This window comes from Phascolarctos cinereus, unplaced genomic scaffold (genome assembly GCF_003287225.1).
Source record: "Phascolarctos cinereus isolate Bilbo 61053 unplaced genomic scaffold, phaCin_HiC Scaffold_3;HRSCAF=262, whole genome shotgun sequence".
Classification (NCBI taxonomy): Eukaryota; Metazoa; Chordata; class Mammalia; order Diprotodontia; family Phascolarctidae; genus Phascolarctos; species Phascolarctos cinereus.
The window spans coordinates 86,483,401-86,497,579 of NW_027555736.1; the positions used below are offsets into that span (position 1 = coordinate 86,483,401).

Consider the following 14,179-nt stretch of genomic DNA (forward strand, 5'->3'; position numbering starts at 1 on the left):
AGTATTGCTCTCATGTTTAAAATCTTACTATTCCAAATCTTTTTTTCCTACTCAAATCTCACAGCACTTTGGATTATTTTTTTTTCACTTATCACTTTCTAAATTATAGTCATTTGGGTACACCTTATTTTTTATTAGAATGCTTTCTGATATTCCAGAAAGGTTCTTAATATTCCAGTGTCTAGCATCACAATAGGTGCTTAACATTTACTGAATTAAATTGAATTTGCTAAACTTAAGTGAATACAAAACGCAGGAAGGAATGGTATGTACCCTTCTGACAGGGAAGTTATGGAATGAGAATGATGTTTGGGCAGTTATCCTAGGAAACGAGTGAAGCAGGGAGGGAGATTGGCCAGCCTTTTATCCACTATACAATGCTATGTCCTTAAACGATATTTTAATCAGAACTTGGTACAGGAAAAATGTACAGATCTGAGATGCTTCAATGTATTTTATTTCTTTTGAATTATAATTTAATCAGAACTTGGTACAGGAGAAAAGTAGAGATCTGAGAGGCTTCAATGTGTATTTTAAGTTGTTTCTTTTGAGCACCACATAAATACTGCATACTACATAAAAATGTGCATATTGGTCTTCACTTTTAGGTAGATATGTTGCAATATGTAATTGAGAAGCCACTTTCACTGATAATTAGTTGGTGAATCAAAGAAGACCCAACTTGACAATTACAACTGTAAAAATCTCTTTTAAAAAATCTAAACGAATTACTATGAGATTTGCCAAAAGATTTTACAAAACAAGAACAAATCAGTCCTACAAAAACCGGATCCTTCAGAAACGAATGAGAAAAAAACACTTAAAAAAGAGAACAAAAGAATTATAAAAAATAACAACACGCTGAATTAACGTTGTTCCCTATGCCTGGAATGCTCTACCAATCTCCCTGGGCTTCCTTTGGATCTCTGTTAAAATCCTACCTTCCACAGGAAGCTTTCCCCAATCCCTCTTGATTCCAGTGTCTTCCCTGTGTTAATTATGATTATCCTCATTTTACAGATCAGGAAACCGAGGCTAGGTGCTATGCACCGTGAGCCACCTGCCTGACCCTGCAAAGCTGCTCCCTTCCTGGCTCCGTCCCCGCCTTCTTCCAGGAGTTCCTCGTGCGGGGGAAGGCGGGATGTGACGCTTGGCTTTTCTGCACAGAGCCCACGGCCTTCCGGACAGATGCTCCAGATATCAGCGCCAGGAGCAAAAGCGAAACCAGGCGAGGGCTGGATCGGCCCGGCCCCGCCCTCGCCCCGAGCAAGACGGCCGTTCAGCGGCCCGCTGGTGCCTGCAGGGGGCGCCAAGGGGCTCGGGACAGAGTCGCCCCCCGGCGGCGGGAGAAGGGGGCGCTAGCGGAGCGAGACCCAGGCCCAGCATGGCCTCCGTGGTGGAATACAAGGGGCCCAGGGAGGGTTACCGCTGCGGCTACTGCAACTCCCCGGCAGGCAAAGTCTCCAGCGGTGAGTGTGGCCGGGCTCTCCGGGCCCAGCTTCCCCCCTCCCGTCCTCACTTCCCCAACCCGGCGTCTTTCCCGAGGCTTATCTCGCACGGCCAGCGAGCCTCGCCGTCACTGAAGACAGCCGTTGTTCGAGGGGCGGACTAGAAAAAGCCCCGCGTTGCCGTTGCCAAATATGGCGTGAGTGTCGTCACCCCTCTCCGCCCGCCGCGGTCAGCCCCGGTGAGGCTTGTCCCTCGGGGGGACCGGTGGTTTTGCCCGCCTCCCCGCCCCGTCTCCGCCTGCCCCACTGCTCGCCGGCGCGGGGCATTGTGGGGTGTCAGCGGCTGCGGCTCAGAGCGACCGGATCTGGCCGCGGGGCTGGGGAAGATGGCCGCGGCTCTCGGAACCTCCCCGACCATCGTGGAATACTTCGAGGGCGAGGACTTCTACCGCTGCGGCTACTGTAAAAACGAGACGGGCAGCCGCTCCGATGGTGAGGGGGCCCGGCCCGAACGCCTTGCCGGCCCGGTCCGGCTGGGCCCGTGCTGTGGCGGGAGGGTCCGGGGGGCGGGCAGGGGGCGGGGAGAGCGAGGCGGTGGCTCGCGCCTGACGGGCTGCGCGCGGGCGGGGGCGGACGCTCGGCGTCCTCCGGCTCGAGGGGCCGGGGGTCCTTGAGGCTTACTGCCCCCTGCTCATCGCCCGAGGATGCCCCCCTCCTTATCTCTTTTGATTCCAGGTGGTTGAGTCTTCTCTCCTCGGTGAGACTGAGAGTTCCTCGAGGGCGCGGATTGTCTTTCGCCTTTTTTTGTATTCTCAGTGCCTGGCACGTAGTAGGCGCTTCATAAATGCTTGTTGACTGACGACTATGGGCACTCAGAAAGGGAGCTGGACCGTTCTTGTGGTGAAGTCAGCCCTGCAGGCCGAGTGCTCTTTGCTTTATTTTCATCAGCTTAAAAATAGTAGTCAGACCTTTTTTCAGTCTGTTTCCAACGTGTCTGAAACGTTGCATGAAGTCATAGAATATTAGAACTGGAAAGGACCTTCAGGGTTATTTCATTAAAGTGCTCTATGTTCGCCTGACTTGTTAATATAATTATTATTATGATTGGTCCAGCACACCTGCATTTTATAGAAATAGGCTTGGGGAGGAGAATTCTTTGGCTTGAGGTCACCTGGCAGAGGCAGGATGGAAAGGGTTAGGATTTAAAGTTAGTTCCAGATTCCTAGTTCAGGGTTTGTTTGTTTCTTAATTTTCCCTCTCTGTTGTACAGTATCGTTGCTCATCAATTTTTAAAATTTATTTGAAGGATTCTTCTATTAGAAGAAAGATTAGATTTCTGCTTGATCCAAGGATTGGGAAGGCTTGAGCAAAGGATAAAGGAGGGATTAACTGCCTCTTAAATAATTTTAATTGCTATACCCTGCTTCACAGATTGCCCCAAGAAAGAATACCCATTTCTTAACAAGCCATCTTTTGAGTACCTCCACAGTGTGGCTCTTGAAAACCTTTTAAGCCTTATTTGACACTATTTCATTATAAGCTATCCTTGTTGCCAAACTGTACCAGTCAAGGAACGGAAGGATCACATATCTAGAGTTGGAAGAGACTGTGATTGGAGGCATCCAGTCCAAGCCCTTCGTCATACAGATGAGGAACTGGGCCCCAGGAAGGGTAACCAACTTGCTCAAGCTCAGACTAGTAAATTGCAGAGGCCAACTTTGAATCTAAGTTCTCTCAATTTCTGGGCCAGTGCCCTTTCCACTGTACTGGTTCCTTATTCTGATCCTTCTTTTTCTGAGCACTACAGTTCAGTCAAGTGATTCTGTTATCTTGGCTGGAACTTTCCCTCCATGTAGAATGATCTTTCCTTCACCTTGTTTTATAGTTGTTTATGGTATATCTTCCTTATAAGTCAAAAGATCCTTGAAATCAGTGACTGTTCCACCAACCCTGTGATAACTGGTACGTGAGTAGTAGAAGACACAGTAATTGTTTGTTGAATTGAATTAGTTGTTACAAAATGGATAGGTAACCAGTTTCCTGTTGTCTGAAGTTTTAAAGCAAGTCAGATCAACAAGCATTTAGTAGGCTTTTGGCCATGGGCCTGTCAGCGCTGTGCTAAGGGACTAGAAAGAAAGATAAAAGTCAGCGCCTGCTCTCAAGGAGCTAACTCTAATGTGAAAGACAGCATGCAAACAACAATGTGCAAACAAGATCAAAGATTGAAGATACTAGTGGGGAAGGTACTTAGGTAAAGGAAGACCAGGTAAAGCTTCTTGGAGTAGGTGTGATTTTAGTTGAGGCTTGAAGAATAGGAGATGGAGATGAGGAGGGGAGAGTATTCTGGGCATTCCATCCAGTGAAAACTCTTGTAGTGTGGTGGGTGATGAAAAGCAAGGAGGCCATTGTCACTGGTTTGCAGAGTATGTGGAAAGGTGTGTTATAAGAAACCTAGAAAGGTAGGAGTGGGCCAGGTTATGAAGGATTTTTAAACACTAAGCAGATAATTTTATATTTGATACTGGAGATAATAGGGAGTCATTTAAGTTTATTGGATGGTGGAGAGTGGGATGATGTAATCAGACCTGTGCTTTAGGAAAATCAATTTGACAGCTGAGTGAGGATGGATTGGAATGGGGAGAGACATTGGAATGGGGCTAGGAGACCAGACACTAGGCATTTGTGGTGAGGCTGTAAGGACTTGCACCAGGGTAGTAGCAGTGGCAGAGGAGAGAAGGGGGGGAGTATATGAGAGATATTACACACCTAGATCTCTAGCTTGAGTTGCTGGGAGAATGGTGATACCCTCAAGAGTAATTTAAAAGTTTGGGAGAAGATAGGGATGGGGGGAAAGATACTGAGTTCAGTTTTGGGTATGTTGAATTTAAGATGTCTACAAGACATTCAATTGAAAGATATCCAGTAGGCAGTTAGAGATGTGAGACTGGAGGGCAGGGCTGAACAAATAAGATTTGAAAATAATTTGCATAGAGATGATAATTGAATCCATGAGAGCTGATGACTACTCCAACTGAATATAGTGCAGAGAAAAGAAGAGGTCCCAGGCCTGAGCCTTGGAGGACACCTATATTAGTAAATATGGCCTGGATCAGGTTCAGTAAAAGAGATTGAGGAGTAGTTACACAGGAAGAAAACCAGGAGAAAACTGTCATGAAAACCTAGAGAGAAGAGAGAATGAATGCAATGTTCAAAAACAAATTAATGCTTTAAGTAGAAGTTGGACTATGTGAATTTTGAACAGAGTTCCTTCCCACACTAAGATTCTCTAGTGGTAGGGTGAAGACTTGGAAATATTTATTATGTAGTACAAATGATGTTGGGTAAGTTACTCTCAGGGAGCCTCAGTAATAAATTTTTTTTTTTTGGTGGGGGAGAGATCAGGAAAAGCCTCCTGAAGAAGGGGATATTTGAAGAATGTAAGGGAGATTCAAGAGATCGAGTTGAGGCAGAGTATTTCAAGATGGTAGACACCTGGTGCAAAGGCATGGAGATACAGGATGAGGATTTTCATAAAAGGAACTAGTGGACCAATTTGGCTATAGCGTGTGTGGGAGGGGGAGTAATATGTAATCAGTCATCATGGAAAGACAAGCTGTGTAGCCAGATTATGAAAGGTTTTTAAATGCCATGTAGACGAGTTTGTATTTTATCAGAAGGATAATGTGAATCCTTAGGTTTCTTAAGCAAAGCAGTGAAATGGCTATACTTTAGTGCTATTAGTTTGGCAGGTATAGAGGCTAAATTGGAGAAGAGAACCTGACTGTGTAGGCCTGCTTAATGAAAGGGCTATTGAATGACCTAGGCTAGAAGTGATGAGAGCTGTTCTAGGATTGTTGTGGTGTGAACAGAAAGAGATGTTGAGGGATGAAGGCCACTTGTGCAAAGGACCAGAGACAGGAAATGGAATGTAGTTAGGAGAGAAACAATTTTTGGGTTAGTGAGGAATGGATGGAAAGGTAGCTGGAGACAAGATTATGAAGGACTTTAAATACCAAACAGAGCAGTTGGTATTTTATCCTAGAGACAGATGGGGAACTCTTTTGCTATGTCTCTCCCACTGCCACTGGTCTGTACATCACAGATTTAGAGCTGTAAGGGAACTTAGCTGTCTGTTCCATTGTTCCCCTTTTACAGATTTGGAAACTGAGGCTTTTAGAGGTTAGACTTGTAGACTTATTGAAGGTTACACATGTAATAAATGGCAGAGCCAGGATTAAAACTTGGGTCTTTTGACTGCAGATCCAGACTGATTAAATATACTGCATGACACTTAGTACCTTACCATAAGCATGTTGTCTTGCCTGCGCTTGATAATAGATTCTGTGAACCACTGATTGAGTCAATCTTTATAAAAGTGGTTTTATTTATTATTTGACTGTTTAATATCCTTCATTGGTTCTCCATTGCCTGCATGGATCTTCCCTGTTATGTCTGAAGTTTTAAATACCCATAGGGTTTTGGGACAGAGGTATAGAAAAAATGCTGTATCAAAAATATAGCTGCAGAAAAGCATGAGAAGACTTAGGAATTGATGCAGAATAAATGAAGCAGAACTATCAAAGTTATACACAATAATAATACCAATATGAGTGGAAAGAACAGCGGCAAACCAAAATTGATAACGGTATAGTTATGACAAAGTTTGACCCCTGAGTTGAGCTCCCTGTCTCCCATTGTAGAGGTGGGGGACTGTGGGTGTGGAATATTGCATATGTATTTAGACATGATCCATGTGTTACTTTCTTTTCCTATTAAACTTTTAAACTTTGTTATATGAGATAGCTTGCTAGGTAGGAGAGGAATGTATTTGGAAAGAAATATGATTTAATAATAAAAGAACAATAAAAATAAAACATTTAAAAAAGAAATGTTCCTGGGGCTGCCTGTAATCTTATTACAACTTGTCTTTGTCCAAAAATTGGTCCTGTTGCCTTTGGGGAAGGCACCAAACACAGCCATGGAACTTTTAAGATGCCTGGGGAAGGTAAACAGAAATACAACTCACTGCCTTCCCGGTTCCTTTCCGCTTACTGAGCTGTTGATAGGTACATTCACATCAGGGAAATGCTATGATAAGCACCAGACCCTTTCCTGTGCCCTGAAAATTTACCTGAGTTTAATTGGAGCTCTTCAAACAACCAAATATCTCTGAAGGCCACCTGTTTATTGCCAGCCTTACTTTATGTTGATATTTGTATTGGTAGTAGTCACTCTTCTTTTTTTTTTCTTTTTTAAGGCAATGGGGGGTAAGTGACTTGCCCTGGGTCACACAGCTAGTAAGTGTCAAGTGTTTGGTCTGAGGCTGGATTTGAACTCAGGTACTCCTGACTTCAGGGCCAGTGCTGTATCCACTGCGCCGCCTAGCTGCCCTGTAGTAGTCACTATTCTTACTTCTCTTTAGGAATCCTGTTAACTGTACTGCCAGTCCCATCGGCTGGTAGTAGTGGTGCAAAATGTAACTTACCTTCTGCTGTCTCCATTGTATACTTGAACTGTTTTGCTAGCATCTCACTTATGTGTTGTCTTCCTCCTTTTGATCCTACTGTGAAAGTGATTGGTGCCTTCTTGGGTACCTCCAGTGTACTCTCCTCACCTTAGAGGAATATTGACATTTTTAGTTAACTACCACATTCAGTCTTCTGGTTCTTTCCTCTTTTAATCAATCAGAAAGTACATTATTCCTACTTCTGTCTGCAGGGCAGAATTTCTGTATTTGAATTTGAACTTTGTATTTGAACCCTAGATCCCATCCCTGCCTAAACAAGTTGTTCCTCTTTTCATGGAAATTTAGTAAAGCATAAAGGTTTGGGGTATTAGATGTGAAAACCTCTGAATCTCAGGTGTGTGATAGTTCTAACTAAGGTCATAGGGTTCAGTAGCTGGGGAATAGTGAATAACCCGGGTTGGAAATATTTGTTGTTTGAAGTATGTTTGAGAGGAGTATAATCCAAGTTGCACTTGCCCTCTTGGGTTCCAGGTGAACTTTTGGTCTTTGTTAATCCCCCAGTTTCTTTACCTGTTTCTTTCCTGCTCTAATATTTTCTGAATGAACCAGATTCCTTTCTGCAGGTACTGTTCTATGATCTCAACAAGGTTGGCATCTGTTAAGTGTGTTGCATATCTATAAGGCACAGACATGGGCAAATAATTCTCTTAAGAAGCTACCTGAAAAGATGAGCTTCTAAGGGCAGAGTACATCATATTATTATTATTATTTTTTGTTATGCTTTGTCATTAGCAAGAATTGGATCAAGTTCTGCTTTAAATATGTGGTATATAACAGTGTAGATACTGTTTACTGTCCTAGGTAGTATATCATACATGTTAACTTGTTGGTAGATGGCAGGCTTTGAAAAGCATTCCCTGAATTTCTAACCTATTTTGAAGTTTTCTAAAACTTGGTTATTAACTGTGGACCTCTATCTGAGGTAGTCCTGAGAGCCCATGTAGGTGAATCAGTTTCAAGAAATAACATGAGCTTGGAATGATAGCTTGGAATACACAATCTTGTGGCATATTTTCAAGAAGATATGTTATCATAAGGATGGTGATATTCTCTTGTGAAGTTGATATATGTGTCAGTTGTAAATAAGGTCCTTCCTGATACTGTGGTTGAGGAGATACTACTAATGGTTATAGGAGCCTCTTGCAAGGTTTTCTTTTGCGTTGGTACTTAATGCATACTATCTTGGATGTTATGCCTGTAGAATATGGCAGGATGATGGCTGGAATAAAGCATGTTGAATGAATGGAAAAAGTGTTTACCATGTATAAAAACTTTGCTAAATGCTTGGGATATAAATAGAAAAATGTGACAGCCCCTTTTCTCAAGGAATTCCCAGCATAATTGGGGAGATAACATGGATAAGAGAATTCAGCTTTGTAATGGATGGAGAAGCCTGGAGTCCTAAAGATGGAGAAGTGGGGCAGTTGACAAGGCTCAGTGGCAGGGGTCTTTTAGGGTACATTGACAATTTAGATGGCTCTGTCTTGAGGTTTCAAGGCATAGTGTCAGGGAAGAAAGGTAAGGCTCAGAAGACTGTAAGATACAGTGGCAAGGCAGATAATAAGGCCTAAATGTTTTCCATCTTATTGGAAGGATTGACTTCCTGCTTAGAATGATATGAATAACCACCTTACCTTTAAAGGCTTGAGTTCTAGTAGAGGAACCTGCCTGCTATTCTTGGGAAGTGGGGAATGGGCCTGTGGGTTACCTTCTACAGGAGTGGGTTGTTGAAAATCAGCTGGGGAGGGGGCTAGTGTCCCAGTGGATTCTGTGTAACCTGGAGTAGGAGAGTGGGGAGGAAGGAAGAACGGTCTTCCCTGCTGTCTAGCAGTCCAAGTGGGAAGGAAAGTAAAAGAGCCAAGTGGGACTTATGAAATTAGTAGTTTTGGGAAATCTGTTTGGCTTGTGGATTTTCCTGATATGTCCTCTGTGCTGGGTGTTGTTGGGGCATTCTTACACAGTTGGCTGTATTGTAGGCAGCTTCAAGGACAGCATTTACCAGAGGTCCCTAAGCAGTGGTAAGACTGCCGCAATGTCATTGATTATTCTTTTGGTACATCTGTGTAGAGGTTGTGGCACCTTGACCTGTTAGGCACACCTAACCTGACCACATACATGGGTGAATAGTGGCTTGTTAGCCAAGGTATTTCTCATTCAGACATGGGAATGACCCAAACATTTTTAGAAAATGAAAGAGAACCAGATTACGTACCTTTTTACAAGATGAGTTAGAGGTAAATCCTTGATGAAACAAGCTCCTTGAGGGCTGTTTTGTTTTTGTCTTTGTGTCTATAACTCCTAGCATTGTGTGTGACACATTAATAAATGTTGATTTCTTGATGTATGAGGTAATAGTACAAGGGTTAATACTAATAAGTGAAGTCCTTGGATAAACGTAATTCCCATCAGGACAAAATATTTGTGTTTTGCTACTGATGTTTGTTTTCATAGTTAAAAAAGTTAGAGTTTATATTTTTATATAGTTTACACTTTATTTTAAAAAGTTTAATCTGCTGGAATTATTAACTTTGACATTTATTTATTGATAACAGGCATGTGGGCACATTCAATGACAGTTCAGGATTACCAAGCTCTTATAGACCGTGGATGGCGAAGGTAAAACCACCTAATACAGATATTTTCTAGCCCAGTGATTTCTTCATAGAACTTATACATTCAAATTGCCACAAAGTTAAACCTTCCTAGCAGCTGATTTTAGTGTCTAGTCTTGGTCAGTACAAAAGAGCAGATACCACAGTAGATAGGTGAAGGGTAGTGGGGTATTGTACAGAATGTCTCAGTTATGTTGGTTGGGATTGTTTTTGCTTAACGGTTACAGGTCAGTTCAGTGGGAGTATTATTTTAGAAATTAGTGGTGTGAAAAATAAGTCACTAACAAAACTTTAAAATCAGGATAGGGAACAGACCTGTAATTTTAGTAGCATAGGGAACTCCTGGGTGAGGAGAGTCCAGTGTGGGTTGGCTCCTTCTTTGTAACAAAGAGTAAATCTTATATAATTACTTAGATCACTGAAAGATTAAGTGACTTGCCCCGGTTACACAGACAGGACATGTTATGGATGGGACTTGAAACCAGATCTTCTTTTCTCGGAGGCTAGTTCTCTATCCATTATGCTAAGTGGCTTTTCCAGAATGTATTTTCAAACTTTTTTGCATTTAAATTAATTGTGGAAAAATTAGTATTGTGTTTAAGCAATAAAATGTATTTTGCCCCTGCATCTCTGATAGGTAGAATACTAAACTTGTTTTCAGGAGCACCTGTGTAGTCATGTCTTGCCTAGCTGTGAAGTGGGTATGCTGTTATCATGGCACCTACCTCATAGGGATAGTGTGAGGATCAAGTGAGATCAAGTATGTAAACACACTTAAAAATGTAAGATGTTGTTGCGATTGTTGCTACTATTCTTTAACCTCAAAATTTAATTGCTGTTAATACTTTTAGTCTTTGACTTCTTAAAATTGTGAATACCTTTAATTTCTCATGTTAGCTGCAAATTATACTGCATCTTATTCAATTAGACTTATCAGATAAAGTAATCCTGCTATTACTTAACTTCATACTAATGTAGACTTCAGTATAAAATGATTAAACTTTGGAATCTGTCCACTTTAGTTTAACTGAGCCATTAGAAAGGCTTGATTATAATACTTTCTTGTGGCGTTGAACCTAAGGATGTCATTATGATAGTCCTGCTCATTTAATTTTTACTTTTACATACTTCAAAAACCTTTCCTTTCAGCGCTGTGTCTACTTTCTTCATCATTGTGGATTTTAGTCACTCCATATCTTAGCATACAGTTTTCATGAGTAGATATGGATGAAAAAATTAATTGCTTGGTAGCCCAAACTCTGATGATAAAAAGAGTCCTTCTGAACTTAAACAAATTGGGCCTTGGACAGCAGGGTTTCCATTCTGTTGATGAATCCCCCTGCTCAAAGGCTTTCTGTTTGGGGAGGACTTCTGCCAGAGCTTTAACTCCCAGGACCTTGTTCACACTCTGATGAAGCATCATAGTTGGACTTTAGTGGGAATTTTTTTGCATAACAATATTCAGCCCAAATTTAATTTATGTCATTGAATTTAGTCTTGAGTGATTGAACATGAATAAAGATAGTAGTAGATAGGGAGACTGACTCAAATCTGGAAGAACTAGGTCTATTACAACTTCTGACATCTATTGGCTGTTTGACAATAGGCAAGTCACTTAACCTTTCAGTACTAGAGCAGGTACTGCTCTGCATGATAGAGGGGAGTCCATACACCAATGAAATCCTAGGTCTGGACTGGACCTGTATCGTTTCAGTAGCCATAGAGATAGCCCTTTTGAAGTTGGTACTTTCCTACATCCTTTTTATTGAAACTATTTTTTTATTGAAAATAAAATTTTTTTATATTGAAGTTTAGAAGAAAAGAAACATTTTTGATTTATATATTTGTTAAGAGATGAAAAAAATATTTGAGGAAAGGCAATTAAAAGTAAAGCCTTTTTTATACTAGTCATTGGATTTTTACTTTGAGAAGTATTTTATTTTTAATCTACTGTGTGTACAGGAAAAATGCCTGAGAAATTAACAAGAATATTTTATTGTTTTAGAAGTGGCAAGTACGTATACAAACCTGTTATGAATCAAACGTGTTGTCCTCAGTACACAATAAGGTAAGAACTTTGTATTGCAAATGCTCTTTGAAGCACAGAAGTGAGAGAAATAGTAGAGCCCTGGTATGAAAGTTGCATTCTCTTGAACCCTGTCACAATAAATACCGTTACCACATATGTATCTTTTTTTTTTTTTACAGATTGTCTTCTTCCATTAGAATGTGAATTCTTGAGAGCATGGAATATTTTTACTTTTCTTTGTATTTCCAGCATTTTGTACAGTGACTAGCACTTAGTTAATTCTTAATAAAAGCCTGTTGACTGACTGATGGACTGACTAGGATTGCAAGTAGAGGCTCATTGTAATATTGAGAGTTCTACTTCATGATGCTTTTTCTTTGTTTTCATATGTACTATAACATACCAAATAAGTGGTCATCTGCTACTGTTTAAATACTCCATTTTGGGGCAACTTCCTATCTCCTAAGGCAGTCCAGTTTATTTTTGTACAGCTGTGTTGTTAGAAGGTTTTCTAGACATTATACTTAAAATCATCTTTTTCGTGTTCTACTTCTAGTTGTGCCACCTTTGGACAGATACATGACTTTAATCCCCCTTTCACATGGTTAGTCTTGCCTATGATAGTCCATACCAGGTAGCTGGTTTTGCCAAGAAAAAAAAACTTCCTTGAAAAGAAAAATTTTCTACCAGCAGTAAGCATTTATTGAGTATATATGATATGTGCCAAACATCATATTGGTAACTTTCCAGCTGTGTTGCTTTTCTATGGTTCCTTCTGGCCTTCTGTATTTTTCTGTACTTTTATAAAATATTTCATTGACCTTCTTTTCTTTTCTGGCAACCCTATCCCTAGCCACCATTGGCTGTTCTGAAAATGTATGTCTTATTCTGTTGACTCTCAATCAGGAGGTGGGTGAAGTATGCTTCATCATTAGCTTTCTGGGATCCTGATTAGTCATCAGATTGATCAGAGTTCTTTATTTAGTCTTTTACAATTATTTTTCTTTATAATGTTATTGTATAAATTGTTCTGGTTTTGCCCATTTCATACTACATGAACACATCATTCTTTCCAGGTATCTCTTGTTCTTCTAATTCAGCTTCTAGTTCATTGCTATAACAAAAAGATTGAGCCGTTCTTTGAAGGAAGTAAGGAATTCTGCTAGGAAGAGGTACACAGCTATGTTTCTAAGATTGTAGCCATTTTAGAGCCAATTTAATAAAAACTTTGCTGGTTTAATACAGTGTGTGTATAGTAAGTAGCATTTAAATATAATTTTGTATTCATTTCAGCATTAACATTTGTTTTCTTAGTGAAATACCCTGGCTTCTATTGTTCAACTTTTCTAATATTAAATAAAATTTTATTTTATTCTCCAAGATCAGTCTTCTTTCCCTCTCTCTTCTTTCCCTGATTGAGTGTGTACAGACAGACAGACGCACAAACACACACACTCCCTCTTCTCCTACTGAGAAAGCAAGAGAAATAAAACCTGTTAGAAACATTTGTAGTCAAAGTTTTGCATTGGCCTAAAAAAAAAAGGCCTCATTTTGCATTCTTAGTCCATTACCTCTCTCTCAAGAGGTGGTCAAGCATGTTTCATCATGAATCTTTAGAAATTGTGGTTGGTCAGTTTCTTTTATTTTCTTTTTTAATTTTTAAAAAAAATTTGTTTTTATCAGACAAGATCTGCTTTTTTTTACCTCCCCCGCCTCCCCCAGCCCCTTTGAGAACACAAGAAAAACAAATGCCATTACAAATAGTCAACTAAAACAAATTCCCACATTGGTCATGTCCTAAAAGTATTTATTTCATTCTGCATTCTGAGTCTTTCATGTCTCTATCAGGAAGTGTGTATCATGTTTCATAATTAGTCCTCTGGAATCCTGGTTGGTCATTTGTACTGATACGAGTTCTGCAACATTAATATTCTATCACGTTTATGTACCATAACATGTTCATACATTCCCCAGTTTATGGCCTATTCTTTACCACCTCAAAAAAAGCTATAAATATGTGCATCCTTAGATTTTGTTTTGCTTAGAATTAATACCTTCCTTTATTTATCCTCCCTCTGATTCCCTCTTCCCCACTTCTTGCTTTTCCCTCTTATAACTCTATTGAGTGAAATGAATTTTCTTTACCTGTGTGTGTTTGTATGTTGTATGTGTGTATGTTCTTCTTTTGACTAGGTCAGATGAGAGTGGTTTGAATGTCAGTTGTCAGTCCCACTCCTGGGACTCCTTATTATTATAGATGTCTACTTGTGTACCCTGATTGTATGGGATAATTTTCCCTAACCTTTTTTCTTCCTTCCCATGCATTCCTTTTTCCCTCTTTCCATTCTTTTATTAAAATCATCAAGACATAACAGGACTATTCCCAGACCTTGTTTAATAGGACTCTCTCTATGAACCCTGATGATGATAGGGATCAGAGGGTACTTATTTATCATCTTTCCGTATTTGAATATAAGCAGTTTATCCTTGTTTAGTTTTTTTATCATTGTTTATTTGTGTTTACCTTTTTGTGTTTGTCTTCTCATTTGTGTTTGAACTTCAG

The 14,179-nt window shown here is 40.3% G+C and overlaps 1 protein-coding gene across 12 annotated transcripts in view; it reads left to right on the forward strand.

Moving 5' to 3' along the window:
• The first annotated feature begins 1,128 nt into the window (after positions 1–1,128).
• The window catches only part of ATE1 (arginyltransferase 1), a 184,670-nt gene continuing 171,619 nt past the window's right edge, over positions 1,129–14,179 (forward strand). For 3 of the 12 annotated variants that reach the window (XM_020979235.2, XM_020979236.2, XM_078151019.1), the window contains exons 1-3: positions 1,130–1,469; positions 9,528–9,591; positions 11,593–11,655. In XM_020979235.2, coding sequence (XP_020834894.1) covers positions 1,385–1,469; positions 9,528–9,591; positions 11,593–11,655 — 212 coding nt within the window. In that variant the 5' untranslated portion in view covers positions 1,130–1,384. Of the gene's footprint in view, positions 1,470–1,523; positions 1,941–2,077; positions 2,206–9,527; positions 9,592–11,592; positions 11,656–14,179 lie in introns of those variants that run through there. The other 9 variants (XM_020979233.2, XM_020979234.2, XM_020979237.2 and 6 more) reach the window with 7 other exon arrangements.